We start from the raw sequence: 13,811 nt of genomic DNA, 5'->3' as shown, positions 1-13,811 counted from the left end.
CCTAAATAAACTATGTTTAGGAATGCTAGGTTGAAAAAAATATTTGCTCCATTAAACAGCACTTGGGAATTATTTGAAAAATAACTAAATATTTCACAGGGGCCTAATAATAAAAAGTCTTCAACTGTATGTGTGTGTGGTGAGATTTGTGCACTGGGTGGTAAGTTTTCATGATAGGAGCCTTGTGTTCGTCAGCTAGCCAACCTGCCACTGGTAAGCCTCGGCCTCTTGTGTTGTAGTGTTAGTGTTCATGTGTGCATTTTTTCTGCCCAGGTCATACAGTCTTTTAAATGTTTTAAAGTTACTGTTGATAATTTTAGTAAAGATTTTGTATTTTTGGTATCCACATCTTGGATCCTCTTTTGAAACAAGTGAACCTGTGTGCCCTTTTTGGGTGATTTAAATAAACATTAATATTTCCCTGTTTAACAGGGTGGCATTTTGCCCTGATTTCCCCTAACGCCATGCCCGCAAATCACAACTAAAAGTCCATAGCCACAAAACAAGGGGCAAAGTGATGATTTATTGTGACAGTCTTTTATCATCTTTAAAAATTTGATATCTGATACATCACCATTGGTGAGGTGGCAAAAAAAATGTGTTTTAATAATTCACAACTATTCACAATCTATTTATTCATGGATTAGAGAGTGTATTTCATTATCTCAAGAAAACAGAGTTAATTAAGAGTATTTATTTATTTATTATTATTTTTTCTTTTTCACAAAATGGGTAAACTCTGGTCCACACTCCAACACAGTAGGTGGCGATAATGCACCTTAATGTTGGGGCCACCCGCCATAAAACCGAAGAAGAAGCTGTTTGAAACTCTTTGCTGCTGGACCTGTCTATCTGAATATAATGAAATAACCACAGCAGGTACCAAACATTATAAATCAAGATATAATGGGTTTTTAGAACCATTACTATAGTTATTTTAGTCAAGATCAATTAAAGTGTGTTAATCAGGTTTTAGTCCAAATGAATTTTAACTGTTTTTGATATTGTTTTCCTTTAAGCCAGACAGCTAAGCCTGTGCTCTGACTCAGTATAATGGGAAATAAAGATGGGAAACAAAACCAATGGTGTAGTATCCATTCATTTATTGACAAGTCCAGATATAAAAGTATAGACCCAATGTGTTGCCTAAATCATGGCCATCACAAAAATATAACAGGGTTTTCTTCAATGATAAAGATGACAACAGAAATGAAATAAAATCAATGGAAATCAACCACCCAAACAAAATGATTAAATCACACAAATATCATAAATGAATCATTCATCTACTGGCACACATTTGCTTAAACATGTATTCACAACTAACATTATTTGATGGTACAATAAATCTGTTGAACTGATTGTCTTACTACATACTGATCTATAAGTTGATGCACTATCCTTCAGTACATATTCAGTTAGGTGCTTTGTCATTGATTCATATAAACTCTAAATAATCATGTGATTTTATATATATATGATTCAGATTGATTATATATATAGACTATTGATTTCTTGACACCATCGTTTACATCTGAAAAAACAGCAGTGTTTTTGATAATTAATTTGATTACAAATGAAATCATACTTCAATTCTTCAATCTATGAAATTGCAAATATCTACAAAGTATTAACTACATGATGGTATATAACATTCAGAGGACACAAAAAGAGACCTTAAGGAATAACCCAGTGTTAGATGCAGTAAACACATAATTTAATAGTTTGAGCATGTGTTTTAATGTTAAGACTAATGACCTAAAAGCCTTAAATTAATAATATTATTTTAAATTAATTAAAACAAATTATTTAAACATTTGTACTTCCTAAAAGACACTGGCTCAACTTGATACTGCAGCTTAAGAAATTCAACAAGTTGGGCAGGACATTTTGCAGACATTAAAATGCACTCAATGTTTATGCTTTAAAAGGTCTTTAAACTAGCTGTTTGATGAATTTGTGGCTATTCAAACACTGACCCTTGTGAGCTCATCAACAAATTTACAGTGCACACAGGGTAATTCAGTCTCTGCTTGTTTCAGCAGATCACTACTGACTTTCTCAGAGAGACTCACAATGACATTGTCTTGGGAAATGTGGATCTTTGCTTTTGGCTGCTTCACTTTTTCGACAAATCTTTCAGCAATGTGTTTGAGACACAGTCTCATCAGTACTGGAGTCAGAGGACAACCCCAGTAGAGCATTTTGTGCCTTCTATCAGAGCTGTTTTGCAGGATATTTTCAAGAATATCAATCTTAAATTTAGTGGGTAAACGTGGCTCTCTCTGTTGCTCTGTAGTAAAGCAGCTGTTTAAGAAATTCCATGGCACCTTTTTTGGTCCCTTTTTAAAGGCGAACAATACGTTTTGTTTTGTTGTCTCATCAACAGTGTGGTCTGTTGAATGTGAATCCAAGTGATCACTAAGCCATCTGGCCATGATTGTGGCTAAAATCAGATAGTCAACATTAAAGATGTAATGATGCTGAAACACAGCATAGCCCTCGTTGAAAGACTTCGGGATGGTCAGTTGTTGCTTAAGTACTTTGTGGTAAAAAGCACACAAATATGGAATTAGAGCACAATAATAACTCTTATAGAATAAGAGTGATACACCATCTTTCCGTTCAACTTTTTCATTCCCTGCCAAGGACTCTATTGCTTTTTGAACATCCATAACATTCATTATTTTAAATACATTTTGGCTGTAAGTGAAAACAATTTTCTGATCCCAGAATTTCTCTTTGCAACTTAGCCATTGGATTGAAACCATAGAGACAAATTTAGATAGATCCTTTTTCTCCTCTTTTCCACTGACATCCAGATGATTTCTTGATTTCCTGTTTGTGTTGCGCCTGATTTCAAACAGAACTGGCTGATGGTCCGAACAGCAGTTTTCCTCAGAAATCGTACAGCTCTTTACACATTGCATCGACTCCTCTGGTACAAAAACATAGTCCAGTCTGGAATGGATCTTTATTGACTCATTTGAATTATTCAAAACTTTTGAATAAGTATATTGCCGAGCTGTTGGATTGAGCCTTCTCCACACATCCACAAGATGAAAGGATCTCATAAATTTCTCCACAGTTGGTTTCAACATTAAATGTCGCTCATTTTTTGTTGAAGAATCTCTGTCTAGATATGGATTCAGAGCAATGTTGAAGTCTCCTCCAATCAATAAGATTCCTTCTGCAAAATGCTCGAGTAGGATTTGGAGACTCTTCAGAGGTCTTGAATCCACTTGGTGATTATATACACTCACAAGTGTGTAAAGCTGACCTTTGATGGTACATTTTACTGCAATGTAGCAGCTTCTGGTATCCCAAGCGGGTGAGGATCTTTGATTTTCCTACAATGTCTTTTCTTATCAAAATAGCCACACCTCTTTCTTTTGTTTTGGATTTTGTATAAAATGATTTCCAATGGTCAAAGTCTGCAAAAGCATTTTTGTCAGTTGAATTAATGTGTGTCTCTTGAATGAAGGCAACATGACATTTATGTTTCTCTATTTCTGTCTTTATTTCCGCAGTCTTGCTTTTGAACCCATTTGTATTCCATGTCAAAATGGACAGCTTGCTGTGAGTACCCATGGGTATTATTTGTTGCAGAGGAGCCACAGACTGAAGAGTTTGGAACCTACAGTGAAGGAGAATAAGTTAATTTTAATGGCCAACTGGGACTTGTCTTTTCAGGTAATTTGTTGGAGTCTGTAAGGCTGAATGAAAAGTAAAGGTGGCTGCATGCCCTTAACTCTCAAGTGCTTAAAATCATGCACTTAATGTTGAAATAACAAATATAACATTCTTTTTAGAAATGAACATTATACTTCATGTGAGTTGTGATGGGGTGCACTGATGCGCAAACTTTTATTTTAGATAATACTGAGGTTAGGGCATCGTGTCATGTAATATCTGATTTTAATGACTCAGTATTACTATAAAGACATACGTAAGCTATTCTAGCTTTCAAATCTCCCTCTAATATTCAACAACTTGACCAGTGAAGAATTGAGGTGGAAGAAGAATTGAAGCTATTATTTTTAGCAAAGTCCGTGGTCATTTCAGTCTGATCTGAACAGTTTGTGGTCACATTTCACTTCAGATTATTTTGTTGATCTGTCACATTGTAATGCAGACTTTGCAAATAGACTGTTAAAGGATGAAGCTGTGTTAACTCTAGGACCTGGCAGCAATTCCACAACCCATAAGAAAACACTGTGACTCATATCACAAGCAAAGAGGTTAGCCAATCTTGTCTTAAAAGTGCAGTAGCAAAAACAGCCAGTTTAATTGTAAGGTTCACAGAGAGGATGAAAGTTGTCAGGAAAATTAAATCAAGAAATCTCAACTATCATTACTGTATAAGTGGACCACAGGGGAAAATTTATAAAATATATCTGTATGATATGACCCCTTAGTTTCCACAGAAATGTCTTACAGGTTCCACATTGTTTTTAAAAATAAATAAAGTGGCAACAATTACTTTAAGGAGAAGCCAGATGGGATTTGCAAACGCAATATAAAAAGTGCTGATAGAGTCAATCTAATTTATAATGGAAATGCCGTAGTAATCCTTAACATTTTAAATCTTCATTAAAGAGGTTGAACAGTTGTTGTTGTAATATCTGGACAAGCCAAGTATTCTTAAAACCTTAATTTTAATAGATTCAGAAAATAAAATGAAAAAAGAAATTTGAACTAAATTGAGTAGAAATGTGAAATAAATAATTTTCAATTTAAAGTGTGTATTTATCTCTTTTTCAGACCAGTCACCATTACTAACCTTTTCTAAACTTACATTAAACATTCATTATTCCTGATGTGTACAAATATAAATAACACAAAGTACTTACATTCATTCAGTTCTTTAGCAGTTTGAGTCTGAGAGCTTGTATGATTTTGAGCTTGATTATCATTTTTATAGAGTTAGTAGAACGGCCTTGAGGGAGTGTCTTGACTTTCTTGTTATTCCCATCCTTCTTCAATAATAGATTAAGGTTTAATGTAATGAATTTCCCTGTCCACGTCATTGTTAGACATGTTTCAGGGCTGTTTCTTGTATTCATGCACCCCTGGAGGTGGGCCTGCCCCTCTCTCTGGCCCAAAGAGTATACCATGGAAGAGCAAATGCACTAGCTGCGTTAATCTTAAAAAATAATTGCTTCTAATAAAGTTACAGATGATGAAAGTGTAAAAAATCAATTACTTAATCTGATTATAGCTATTCAGAAAAAGAAAAAAAACACGATGAAGCCCTCCTTTTGAATATGTTTGGATCATAGATCCCAGTTTTCCATACAGATTTTTGTTGAGAATGTGTTATTAAGGGAATGTTCCAGGAAAAGTGTTAAGCTTTATGGTGCCAATTAACACAGACAATAATGTTTCCTTTATCACTCGTAAATTAAAACAAACAAACAAAAAATTGTTGACAGTTACATGCTTGCATTAATGTACAGTTGTATATTTAACAGTATTCTAATATCCACTAAACACTGAATAATTGTTGTAAAGTTGGTGGACTACAAACAGTGCAAAGGATTGTTTAAGAATACCTTCTAATAAAATTACAGATAATCAAAGAGTAAAGAAAATGTATGACTTAATCTGGCAGAACTCCAGGTCATCAGTAAGTGCAATAACATAAAAACATTGAATGTGGAAAGGGTGTGTGTATTTATCCTACACTAACAAACCCTTTGTGCACATTTTCACTGAGATCATATGGAAAGTACTGAACAATAGATCTGTGTGTCTGCTTTCATTATATGGGGGAAAAAAGAGCAGCTTGGCATTCCAGTAAACATAAACCTTTTGTATTTTACAGATGAAAAAAGTTTGCAATGACCTGAAGGAGAGTGAATTGTGACATCATTTTCATTTTTGTTTTAACTCGTCTATCAACTATAATTAATGAATTTATTTTTTATCTCTTTTAACCATTAGTAATTTGTGTTAATGCTTTGAAATGTGAAAAGGTTTGTTCCTATTCACATACAGTTGAAGTCATTAAACTTAAACCTTTTTTTTTTTTTAGTAGCAAAATTGTCATCAACATGATACGTGTCACGATTCCCTGTTGTCTGCCCTGTGTTTTCCATGTCACCGTCACCATGGTTCCCGGTCTCTAACATTGTGTTATTGTTCGCACCTGTTTATCGTTTGTAATCATCCTGTTATTGTGTATTTAAACCCTGTTTGTTCCTCCATTCCCTTGTCGGTCGTTGTTTCATTGCATGTTAATGTTTATGTTCCCACCGTTTTGCCCATGTTCTGTCTGTCTCGATGTTTCTTGTGTTCATTCCAGCCGTGTTTATCCAGTCCGTGTTCCTCTGATGCCTCCATGTTTTAGTTTCAGTTTGCCCATCGTGGTTGTTTCATTTGTTCCTGTCTGTTTATTTTCATTCTTGTTAAATAAAGCCGCACGTAGATCCAAAACCCTCGTCTGCCTCTGCCTTCGCCTCTACAGTTATAACAATACGAGTAATTTTTCCAACAATTGTTTACAGACAGATTGTTTCACTTTTAATTGACTATATCACAGTTCCAGTGGGTCAGAAGTTTACATACACCAAGTTAACTGTGTCTTTAAGCAGCTTGGAAAATTCCAGAAAAATGTCAAGCCTTTAGACAATTAGCTTCTGATGGGAGGTGTACTGAACTAAAGGTGTACCTTCAAAATCAGGCAAGACTTAAGAAAAAAGTTCTGGTTCATCCTACCACATCCCACATTCATCTGTACAAGCAATAGTACGCAAGTATATACACCATGCAGCCATCACACCACTCAGGAAGGAGATGCATTCTGTCTCCTAAAGATGAACATATTTTGGTGCGAAGAGTGCAAATCAATCCCAGAAGATGCTGGAAGAAACAGGTAGACAAGTATCTATATCCACAGTAAAACAAGTTCTATATCAGCATAACCTAAAAGGCTGTTCAGCTAGGAAGTAGACACTGCTCCAAAACTGCCATAAAAAAGCCAGACTACAGTTCGCAAGTGCACATGGGGACAAAGATTTTACTTTTTGGAGAAATGTCCTCTGGTCTAATGAAACAAAAATGTAACTGTTTGGCCATAATGACCATCGAGATGTTTGGAGGAAAAAGGGTGAGGCTTGCAAGCCGAAGAACACCATCCCAATCGTGAAGCATAGGGGTGGCAGCATCGTGTTGTGGGGGTGCTTTGCTGCAGGAGGTGCACTTCACAAAATAGATGGCATCATGAGGAAAGAAAATACTGTGGATATATTGAAGCAACATCTCAAGATTAAAGCTTGGCCACAAATGGGTCTTCCAAATGGACAATGACCCCAATCATACCTCCAAAGTTGTGGCAAAATGGCTTAGGAACAACACAGTCAAGGTATTGGAGTGTCCATCACAAAGCCCTGACCTCAATCTGATAGAATATTTGAAGGCAGAACTGAAAAATCATTTGCGAGCAAGGAGGCCTATAACCTGACTCAGTTACACCAGTCCTGTCTGGACGAATGGGCCAAAAAATCCAGCAACATATTGTGAGAAGCTTGTTTAGGCTACTCAAAAGGTTTGACCCAAGTTAAACAATTTAAAGGCAATGCTACCAAATACTAATAAAGTGTATATAAAATTCTGACCCACTGGGAATGTGATGAAAGAAATAAAAGCTGAAATAAATAATTATCTCTACTAGTATTCTGACATTTCACATTCTTTAAATAAATTAGTGATCCTAACTGACAAAAGACAGGGAATGTTTTCTATGATTAAATGTCAGGAATTGTGAAAAACTGAGTAGAAATATATTTGGCTAAGGTGTATATAAATTTCTAACTTCAACTGTACATCTAATTATAGTGATATGTATTATTGGTTGTAGATGTGAGCTCCCTTGTGATTTTCAGAATTGATTAGCCATATATGTAGAGCAGGGTTTTATTGGTTGTCAGTTTCTTCACTATTGTAAGTCATTTTCTACTCTGTATTAAAGCGAACTGTGAGTCAGAGAATGGTTAATATTCTTTCCTTTCAATGGAAAATTGTTCTGTTACCCAACCCTTCTCCATTGTAAAAGGATCCATCATAGATGTATGTAGCTTTAGAGTAATAGAGTATAATGGTTTTCTTTGTGTTTTAGCTCTTGTATTTGTCTGACCCTGACCCAGCTTTTTTAAATGTGTACCTTGTTTGTGAATACAATTTTGAGGAGATGCTTCTATTTGCTCTTTCTTTAGTTTAAAATATTTAATATGATATTATGTCTGATCCACAATTAAGGATTGAACATACCATTTATATGACGCACACATACCAATAATGGGTGGGTGTGTGCGTGCGTGCGTGCCACAACGCATTCGTTGCATACTCCATTTTGCACTTTCGAGTACACTGTAAATTCTAATATGTTAAGATTACTCAAAGTTTGGAAACGGATTGCCTTATTTTGCAAAGCAAATTCCTGAGCAAGTTAATAAAATATCTAGTTTAATATACACAAGAATGTGTACTATCTTACTTAAGACTTAGTAAATTGTAATATTACATTTAAAGTTGTGGTGACTAGAAGAACAGTGCAATCAGTTTCCCACCTTTCTTCAAATAAAACAAACATCTTTAGTAAAACTAATAGAGAAGGCACTTAACACAAGTTTGAAATTCAGTTTATTTTTCTATAAATAAAAGCTAGACAGCTGTGGAGTTTGGGCAGTCATGTCTTCAGGGACAACACCAAAGTCTGCATCTTACATCCAAATCCTATAAGGGTAAAATTACACAAGTCATATGGACTACTTTTATGGTGCTTTTTTGGAGCTTGACAGCTGCAGGTCAGCATCTAGTTTATTGTTATGGAAAAGAGCAGTGAGAACATTTAGCTAAACATCTCTTATTGTGTTCCATGAAAGAAATACACACTTATGTTGTTCCCAATCCATATGACTATTTTGTATGTGGAACACAAACTGTTGATTTTTGAAGAATATCCTGCATTGTTGACCACACTGTGCTTTCTTACAGTAACATACTGGTAACACTGTTGCCAGCTGGTTAATGTGAAAATCTGATTACAGTAAGATACTGCAATAGCTGTGTACACTAATTTAAAGATTTGTGTAAATGGTAGTGTCACAAATGTGGAAAGGAGAAGGCAGACAGGGAAATCGGATCCAAAAGCGGTTTAATAGATAAACAATAGTATGAACACAAAACACTGAACAAATAAAAGGGTCCTCAATGGGAAAAGTAAACTCAACACAAACTCACACACTGGTGAACACGAGTTGACAAACATCCATGAACAGCAGGGTAATCCTCGAACGAACACGAAAAGAGATGGCGCACACACTGACAAAGGCATGAACGAGAAACGATAGATTCACAAACAACGACCGACAGAGACTCAACAAACAGACAGGGTTAAATACATGAACAAGGGAAAAAGGGACCAATGAACAAACAGAACTCAAACAAGGTAACAAGGTGATAGACAGAAACCAATGGTAAATTAACGAGGGCAGGTGAAAACAATGAACGGAGAACACGAACGCTAACAGGGAGACTGTGGAGCTACAAAAGTGAAAACTAAGGAATTACAAAAGTGACAAAAATGACAAACAAAGGGCAACAGTGAAACAAGACCAGGTAATAAAGGAAACTACAAAGGACTACAAAAACCAAAACAGGAACTAAACTAAACTTCAACGTAAAAGCACAAAACAAAAGACAACAGTGAACATGACAGGTAGCTGAGGTACTGTATATTACTGTCAAAATTTAAGTTGTACATTAACTAGCTGTAATTGTCATGCATTGTTTTTATCATCATTTACATTTATGCATTTGGCAGACGCTTTTATCCAAAGCGACTTACAGTGCACTTATTACAGGGACAATCCACCCGGAGCAACCTGGAGTTAAGTGCCTTGCTCAAGGACACAATGGTGGTGACTGTGGGGATTGAACCAGCAACCTTCTGATTAACAGTTATGTGATTTAGCCCACTACACCACCACCACTCATCGAGTATATATCATTAATAATATATAATTTTTCCCCCATTTCTATTTGGGCATGGCAAGAATAGAGGAACTGGAGCATAACAATGTGTGACAGATTGAAGTTGTCATTGTCAGTAAGTGCAGGGCCACCAGGATCAAGTGAACACTGAAAGAAAATAACTTAATTAATGTTGATAATAGTCTTGAACGAAGTCATCATACCCAATACTTCCCTAAATCAACTTTAACTGTGTGGCCAGTCACATGATGTGTTCATTTGCTTTAAATAGCAAGACAGAACAACGGAATATTCAACAGGTCTCAAGATGCATTTTTAAAAGTTGAACTTTCAACATGACACACCGTCTTAACACAGAGCACACACACGGAGTGAGAAAAAGCATCAAGACACGAAGACAGATGCAATAGACCTATGCTTAAAAATGCAAACCAAATGCAAGAACGCATCACTATTGGCCACACAATAAAGGAGATTTTGGGACGAGGTGAACAAGGCCATGTTAAAATTTTAAATCGCATCATTTCAATAACATCCACATTTTTTTTTATTTCTCTACAAACATTTAGCTTGCTGTTTTTACAAACAGGAGGCTGTTTCCTTCATCAGAAACATGGTGGATGTTGACGGGGTAAGCCACGTTTGCTCTGCTCTCTCATGAATTTGCCATTTTATTAACAATTAGTCACTGTTAAAATAGTGTTTATATCACCCAAAATGCTGTGTGAGTGCATAATGATGATGTACGAGTGTTTTAGCGAACTTTGGTACAAATAGTATTTTGAATCGTGCTATATATAGGGCCTCTCAAGCGTGTTTTCATGCAGGGGTGAGAAATACGTCTCAGGTTACGTAGTGTAACCCTTGTTCCCTGAAAAAAGCGGAACGAGATGCCTCTGAAGGGCACTCCTTCCATCAAGGCGTGGCAAGCCGAAGTGGTTCTTCCTGGAGAGAGTCCAGAACTGAAGCGATCTGGCAGTTAACTGGTTCTGCAAAATGAACTTTTAATAAAGGGAAACGCGTACAGGTGCATTCTGGGCTATGTATGCGCCACCGTGTTCAGCCCCAGAGGCGGGGACTGGGTGACTCGAGGAGAAGTAGAGGAGACTTTGCGCTGTTCATAGAGGCGAAGAGGTCCTCTTCTGCCCTGAAAAATCTACCCAGATTTGTTCCAAGTGGAGGGAGCCCTAGCATTTAAAATGGTCTCAATAACCTCAGGAGAAAGCCTGTGTACTTCAGTTGGTACCCAACAGGGGCCAAGCATGAGAATATTCCACAATTCGGGCCGGGGATGAAATACAGTCCCCTGTGCCTGAGAAAGAAGGTCCTTCCTGTTCGGAATCACCCGAGGCGAGCCGTCGAGGGGAAAATATTGCTCCGAGAACCACACCCTGTTCGGCCAGCGCTGTGCTATCAGTAGGATGCAAGACCCTTGCTGGCGAACCTTGGCCAAGACTCCCGGGAGCAGAAAAACCGGGGAAAGAAACGCATACAGACGCATTCCGGGTCATGTATGTGCCTTTACATCCAGACACAAGGGGGCTGGGTGACTCGGGGAGAAGTAGAGGAGACATTGCGCTGTTCGTGGAGGCAAAGAGGTCCTCTTCTGCCCAGAAAAAAATCTCACCCACTACCTCAGGGTGGAGTTTCCACTCCCCCGTCGGTATTTTCTGTCTGGACAGTAAATTTGCTCGCATATACGGGCATCCAGGGATATAAACTGCCCTGAGTGACAGGAGCTGCCCTGGGCCCCAAGGAGAATCCGACATGCCAGAAATTCAGCTGACATGAACGTGGATCTCCCTGATGGTTTATGTAAGAGACTACCGCTGTATTGCCTACCCACACCAAGACATGGCAGCCTCAGGAGGAAGTATTTCAGGGCCAGAAATACAGCCATCAACTGAAGACAGTTATGATGACAACCAAGCTGATGACCCTCCTATTCCCTTTAAGCTGGACGACCACTCAAGACCGCTACCCAGCGCATCAGGGAGGCGTCTGTCGTTAGCAGCCTGCGACAATGAGACGCACCTAGAGTGGGACCCGAGGTAAGAAACCGGGGTCTGAACCACATAGAAAGGGTAGTGAACCTGCAAGCGCTGCCCCGGGAGGAGGCAGACCCAGCCCCTTCGTTGCTGTGTCCGGTACGTGCTTTGCGTACCTACCTGGACCGCACGCAGAGCTTTAGACGCTCTGAGCAGCTCTTTGTATGATTTGGGGGACAGCGGAAAGGAAACGCTGTCTCCAAACAGAGACTTTCCCACTGGGTTGTAGATGCCATTTCGTTGGCTTATCACACCCATTTAAATTGGACCCCTAGTGTCGCTTCTCCGACACAACGTGGAGAGAGCGACAGATGGGGAACGTCTAGGTTACGGATTTATACCCGTATGACCGGGGGCGGGGTATGCAAATACTGACTGCCAACTTCTCATTGGCCTTTTTTCAATGGATCAGATGTATATTAGGTGCTCAAGAGAGACCCCTAGTGTCACTTCTCCTACACTAGGGGTCTATTCACAATGGCTATTTATTTTTATACATTTGTTTTATTTTATTATTTTTATTATTGAAGTAAATAAAATATTACTGAGTATGAGAGTGTTGTATAATTTTGAGAATTAATCTCAGCCTAGGGCACCAAATGGGCTAGGACCGGCACTGCCTGCAGGTTTCATAAATAAACTTCAGTTGGTTTCAAATGCAGCAGCGAGAGTGCTAACTATACCCAAGAGATATGATCGTATTATCTGTTACATTGGCTACCTGTTTAGTTTCATATTAATTTTAAAAATCTGTTCATTACTTACAAATCTTTGAAAGGTTTAGCTCCAAAGTACATTTGTGACTTCTATCATGTTATAATCAGTGGTGGAACTAGAGTTTTATATTTGGGTTGGCCAGGGGGTGGCCACTGCTACTTTCAGGGGTCCACACACACATACACACACACACACACACACACACACACACACACACACACACACACACACACACACACACACACACGTGCGTGCACACACACACAATGTTGGTTTTCCATGTTTTATGGGGAATTTCCATAATGATTTTTATACTGTTCAAACTGTATTTTCTATCCCCTAAACCTATCCATCACTTAAATATATAAACGTAAAACAATGTGGTATGTATGATTTACAAGCTGTTACTGATAGTAATAACACACACACACACACACACACACACTCACACAGTACTCACAAAGTTGTTACGATGAGCTGGAAGGCAGATGAGGGGCGAGGATCTAATTGCAGAGTTAGCTTTATTTGACAGGGTGAAAACTAAATAGACAAAACCAAAACAAAGGAAACACCCGCGATGGGGAAATACAACAAAAACATGGAAAACATTACAAAGGTTTGACAGGCAGGATAAACATAAAAGAACACGGAAACATGTATCCATATACATCGACGATCGACAAGGGAAAGGAGAACAAACAGGGTTTATATACATTTGGAGACATGATGATGACAAACTACAATCAGGTGAGCACAATGAAACTGGCAGTGATGAGGACCGGGGATCATGGGAAGTGTAGTTTTTTAACAAGGACAAGTGAAACCCAGGGCAGACAACAAGGGAATCGTGACAAAAGAGGGGACAAGGGGCAAGCAGACAGACCAAGGAAGCACAAGGGGCAAACAGACAGACCAAGGGAGCACAAGGGGCAAACAGACAGACCAAGGGAGCACAAGGGGCAAACAGACAGACCAAGGGAGTACAAGGGGCAAATAGACAGTCCAAAGGGGCACAAGACAAGCAGTCCAAGGAGGCACAGGGGGCAGACA

The 13,811-nt window shown here is 38.2% G+C and overlaps 1 protein-coding gene across 4 annotated transcripts in view; it reads right to left on the bottom strand.

The window, feature by feature from the left end:
- Positions 1-1,097: 1,097 nt before the first annotated feature.
- The window catches only part of LOC127651011 (uncharacterized), a 47,296-nt gene continuing 34,582 nt past the window's right edge, over positions 1,098-13,811 (bottom strand). Inside the window, exons 1-2 of one of the 4 annotated variants that reach the window (XM_052136705.1) lie at positions 4,854-4,964; positions 1,098-3,637 (exon numbers count right to left, since the gene is read on the bottom strand). In XM_052136705.1, the coding sequence (XP_051992665.1) occupies positions 1,968-3,101 (1,134 nt within the window). In that variant the 5' untranslated portion in view covers positions 3,102-3,637; positions 4,854-4,964 and the 3' untranslated portion in view covers positions 1,098-1,967. Of the gene's footprint in view, positions 3,638-4,853; positions 4,965-13,811 lie in introns of those variants that run through there. The other 3 variants (XM_052136708.1, XM_052136706.1, XM_052136707.1) reach the window with 3 other exon arrangements.

Source organism: Xyrauchen texanus, chromosome 10 (genome assembly GCF_025860055.1).
Source record: "Xyrauchen texanus isolate HMW12.3.18 chromosome 10, RBS_HiC_50CHRs, whole genome shotgun sequence".
In the NCBI taxonomy this organism is placed as follows: Eukaryota; Metazoa; Chordata; class Actinopteri; order Cypriniformes; family Catostomidae; genus Xyrauchen; species Xyrauchen texanus.
This window is presented reverse-complemented; position numbering and strand designations above follow the sequence as displayed.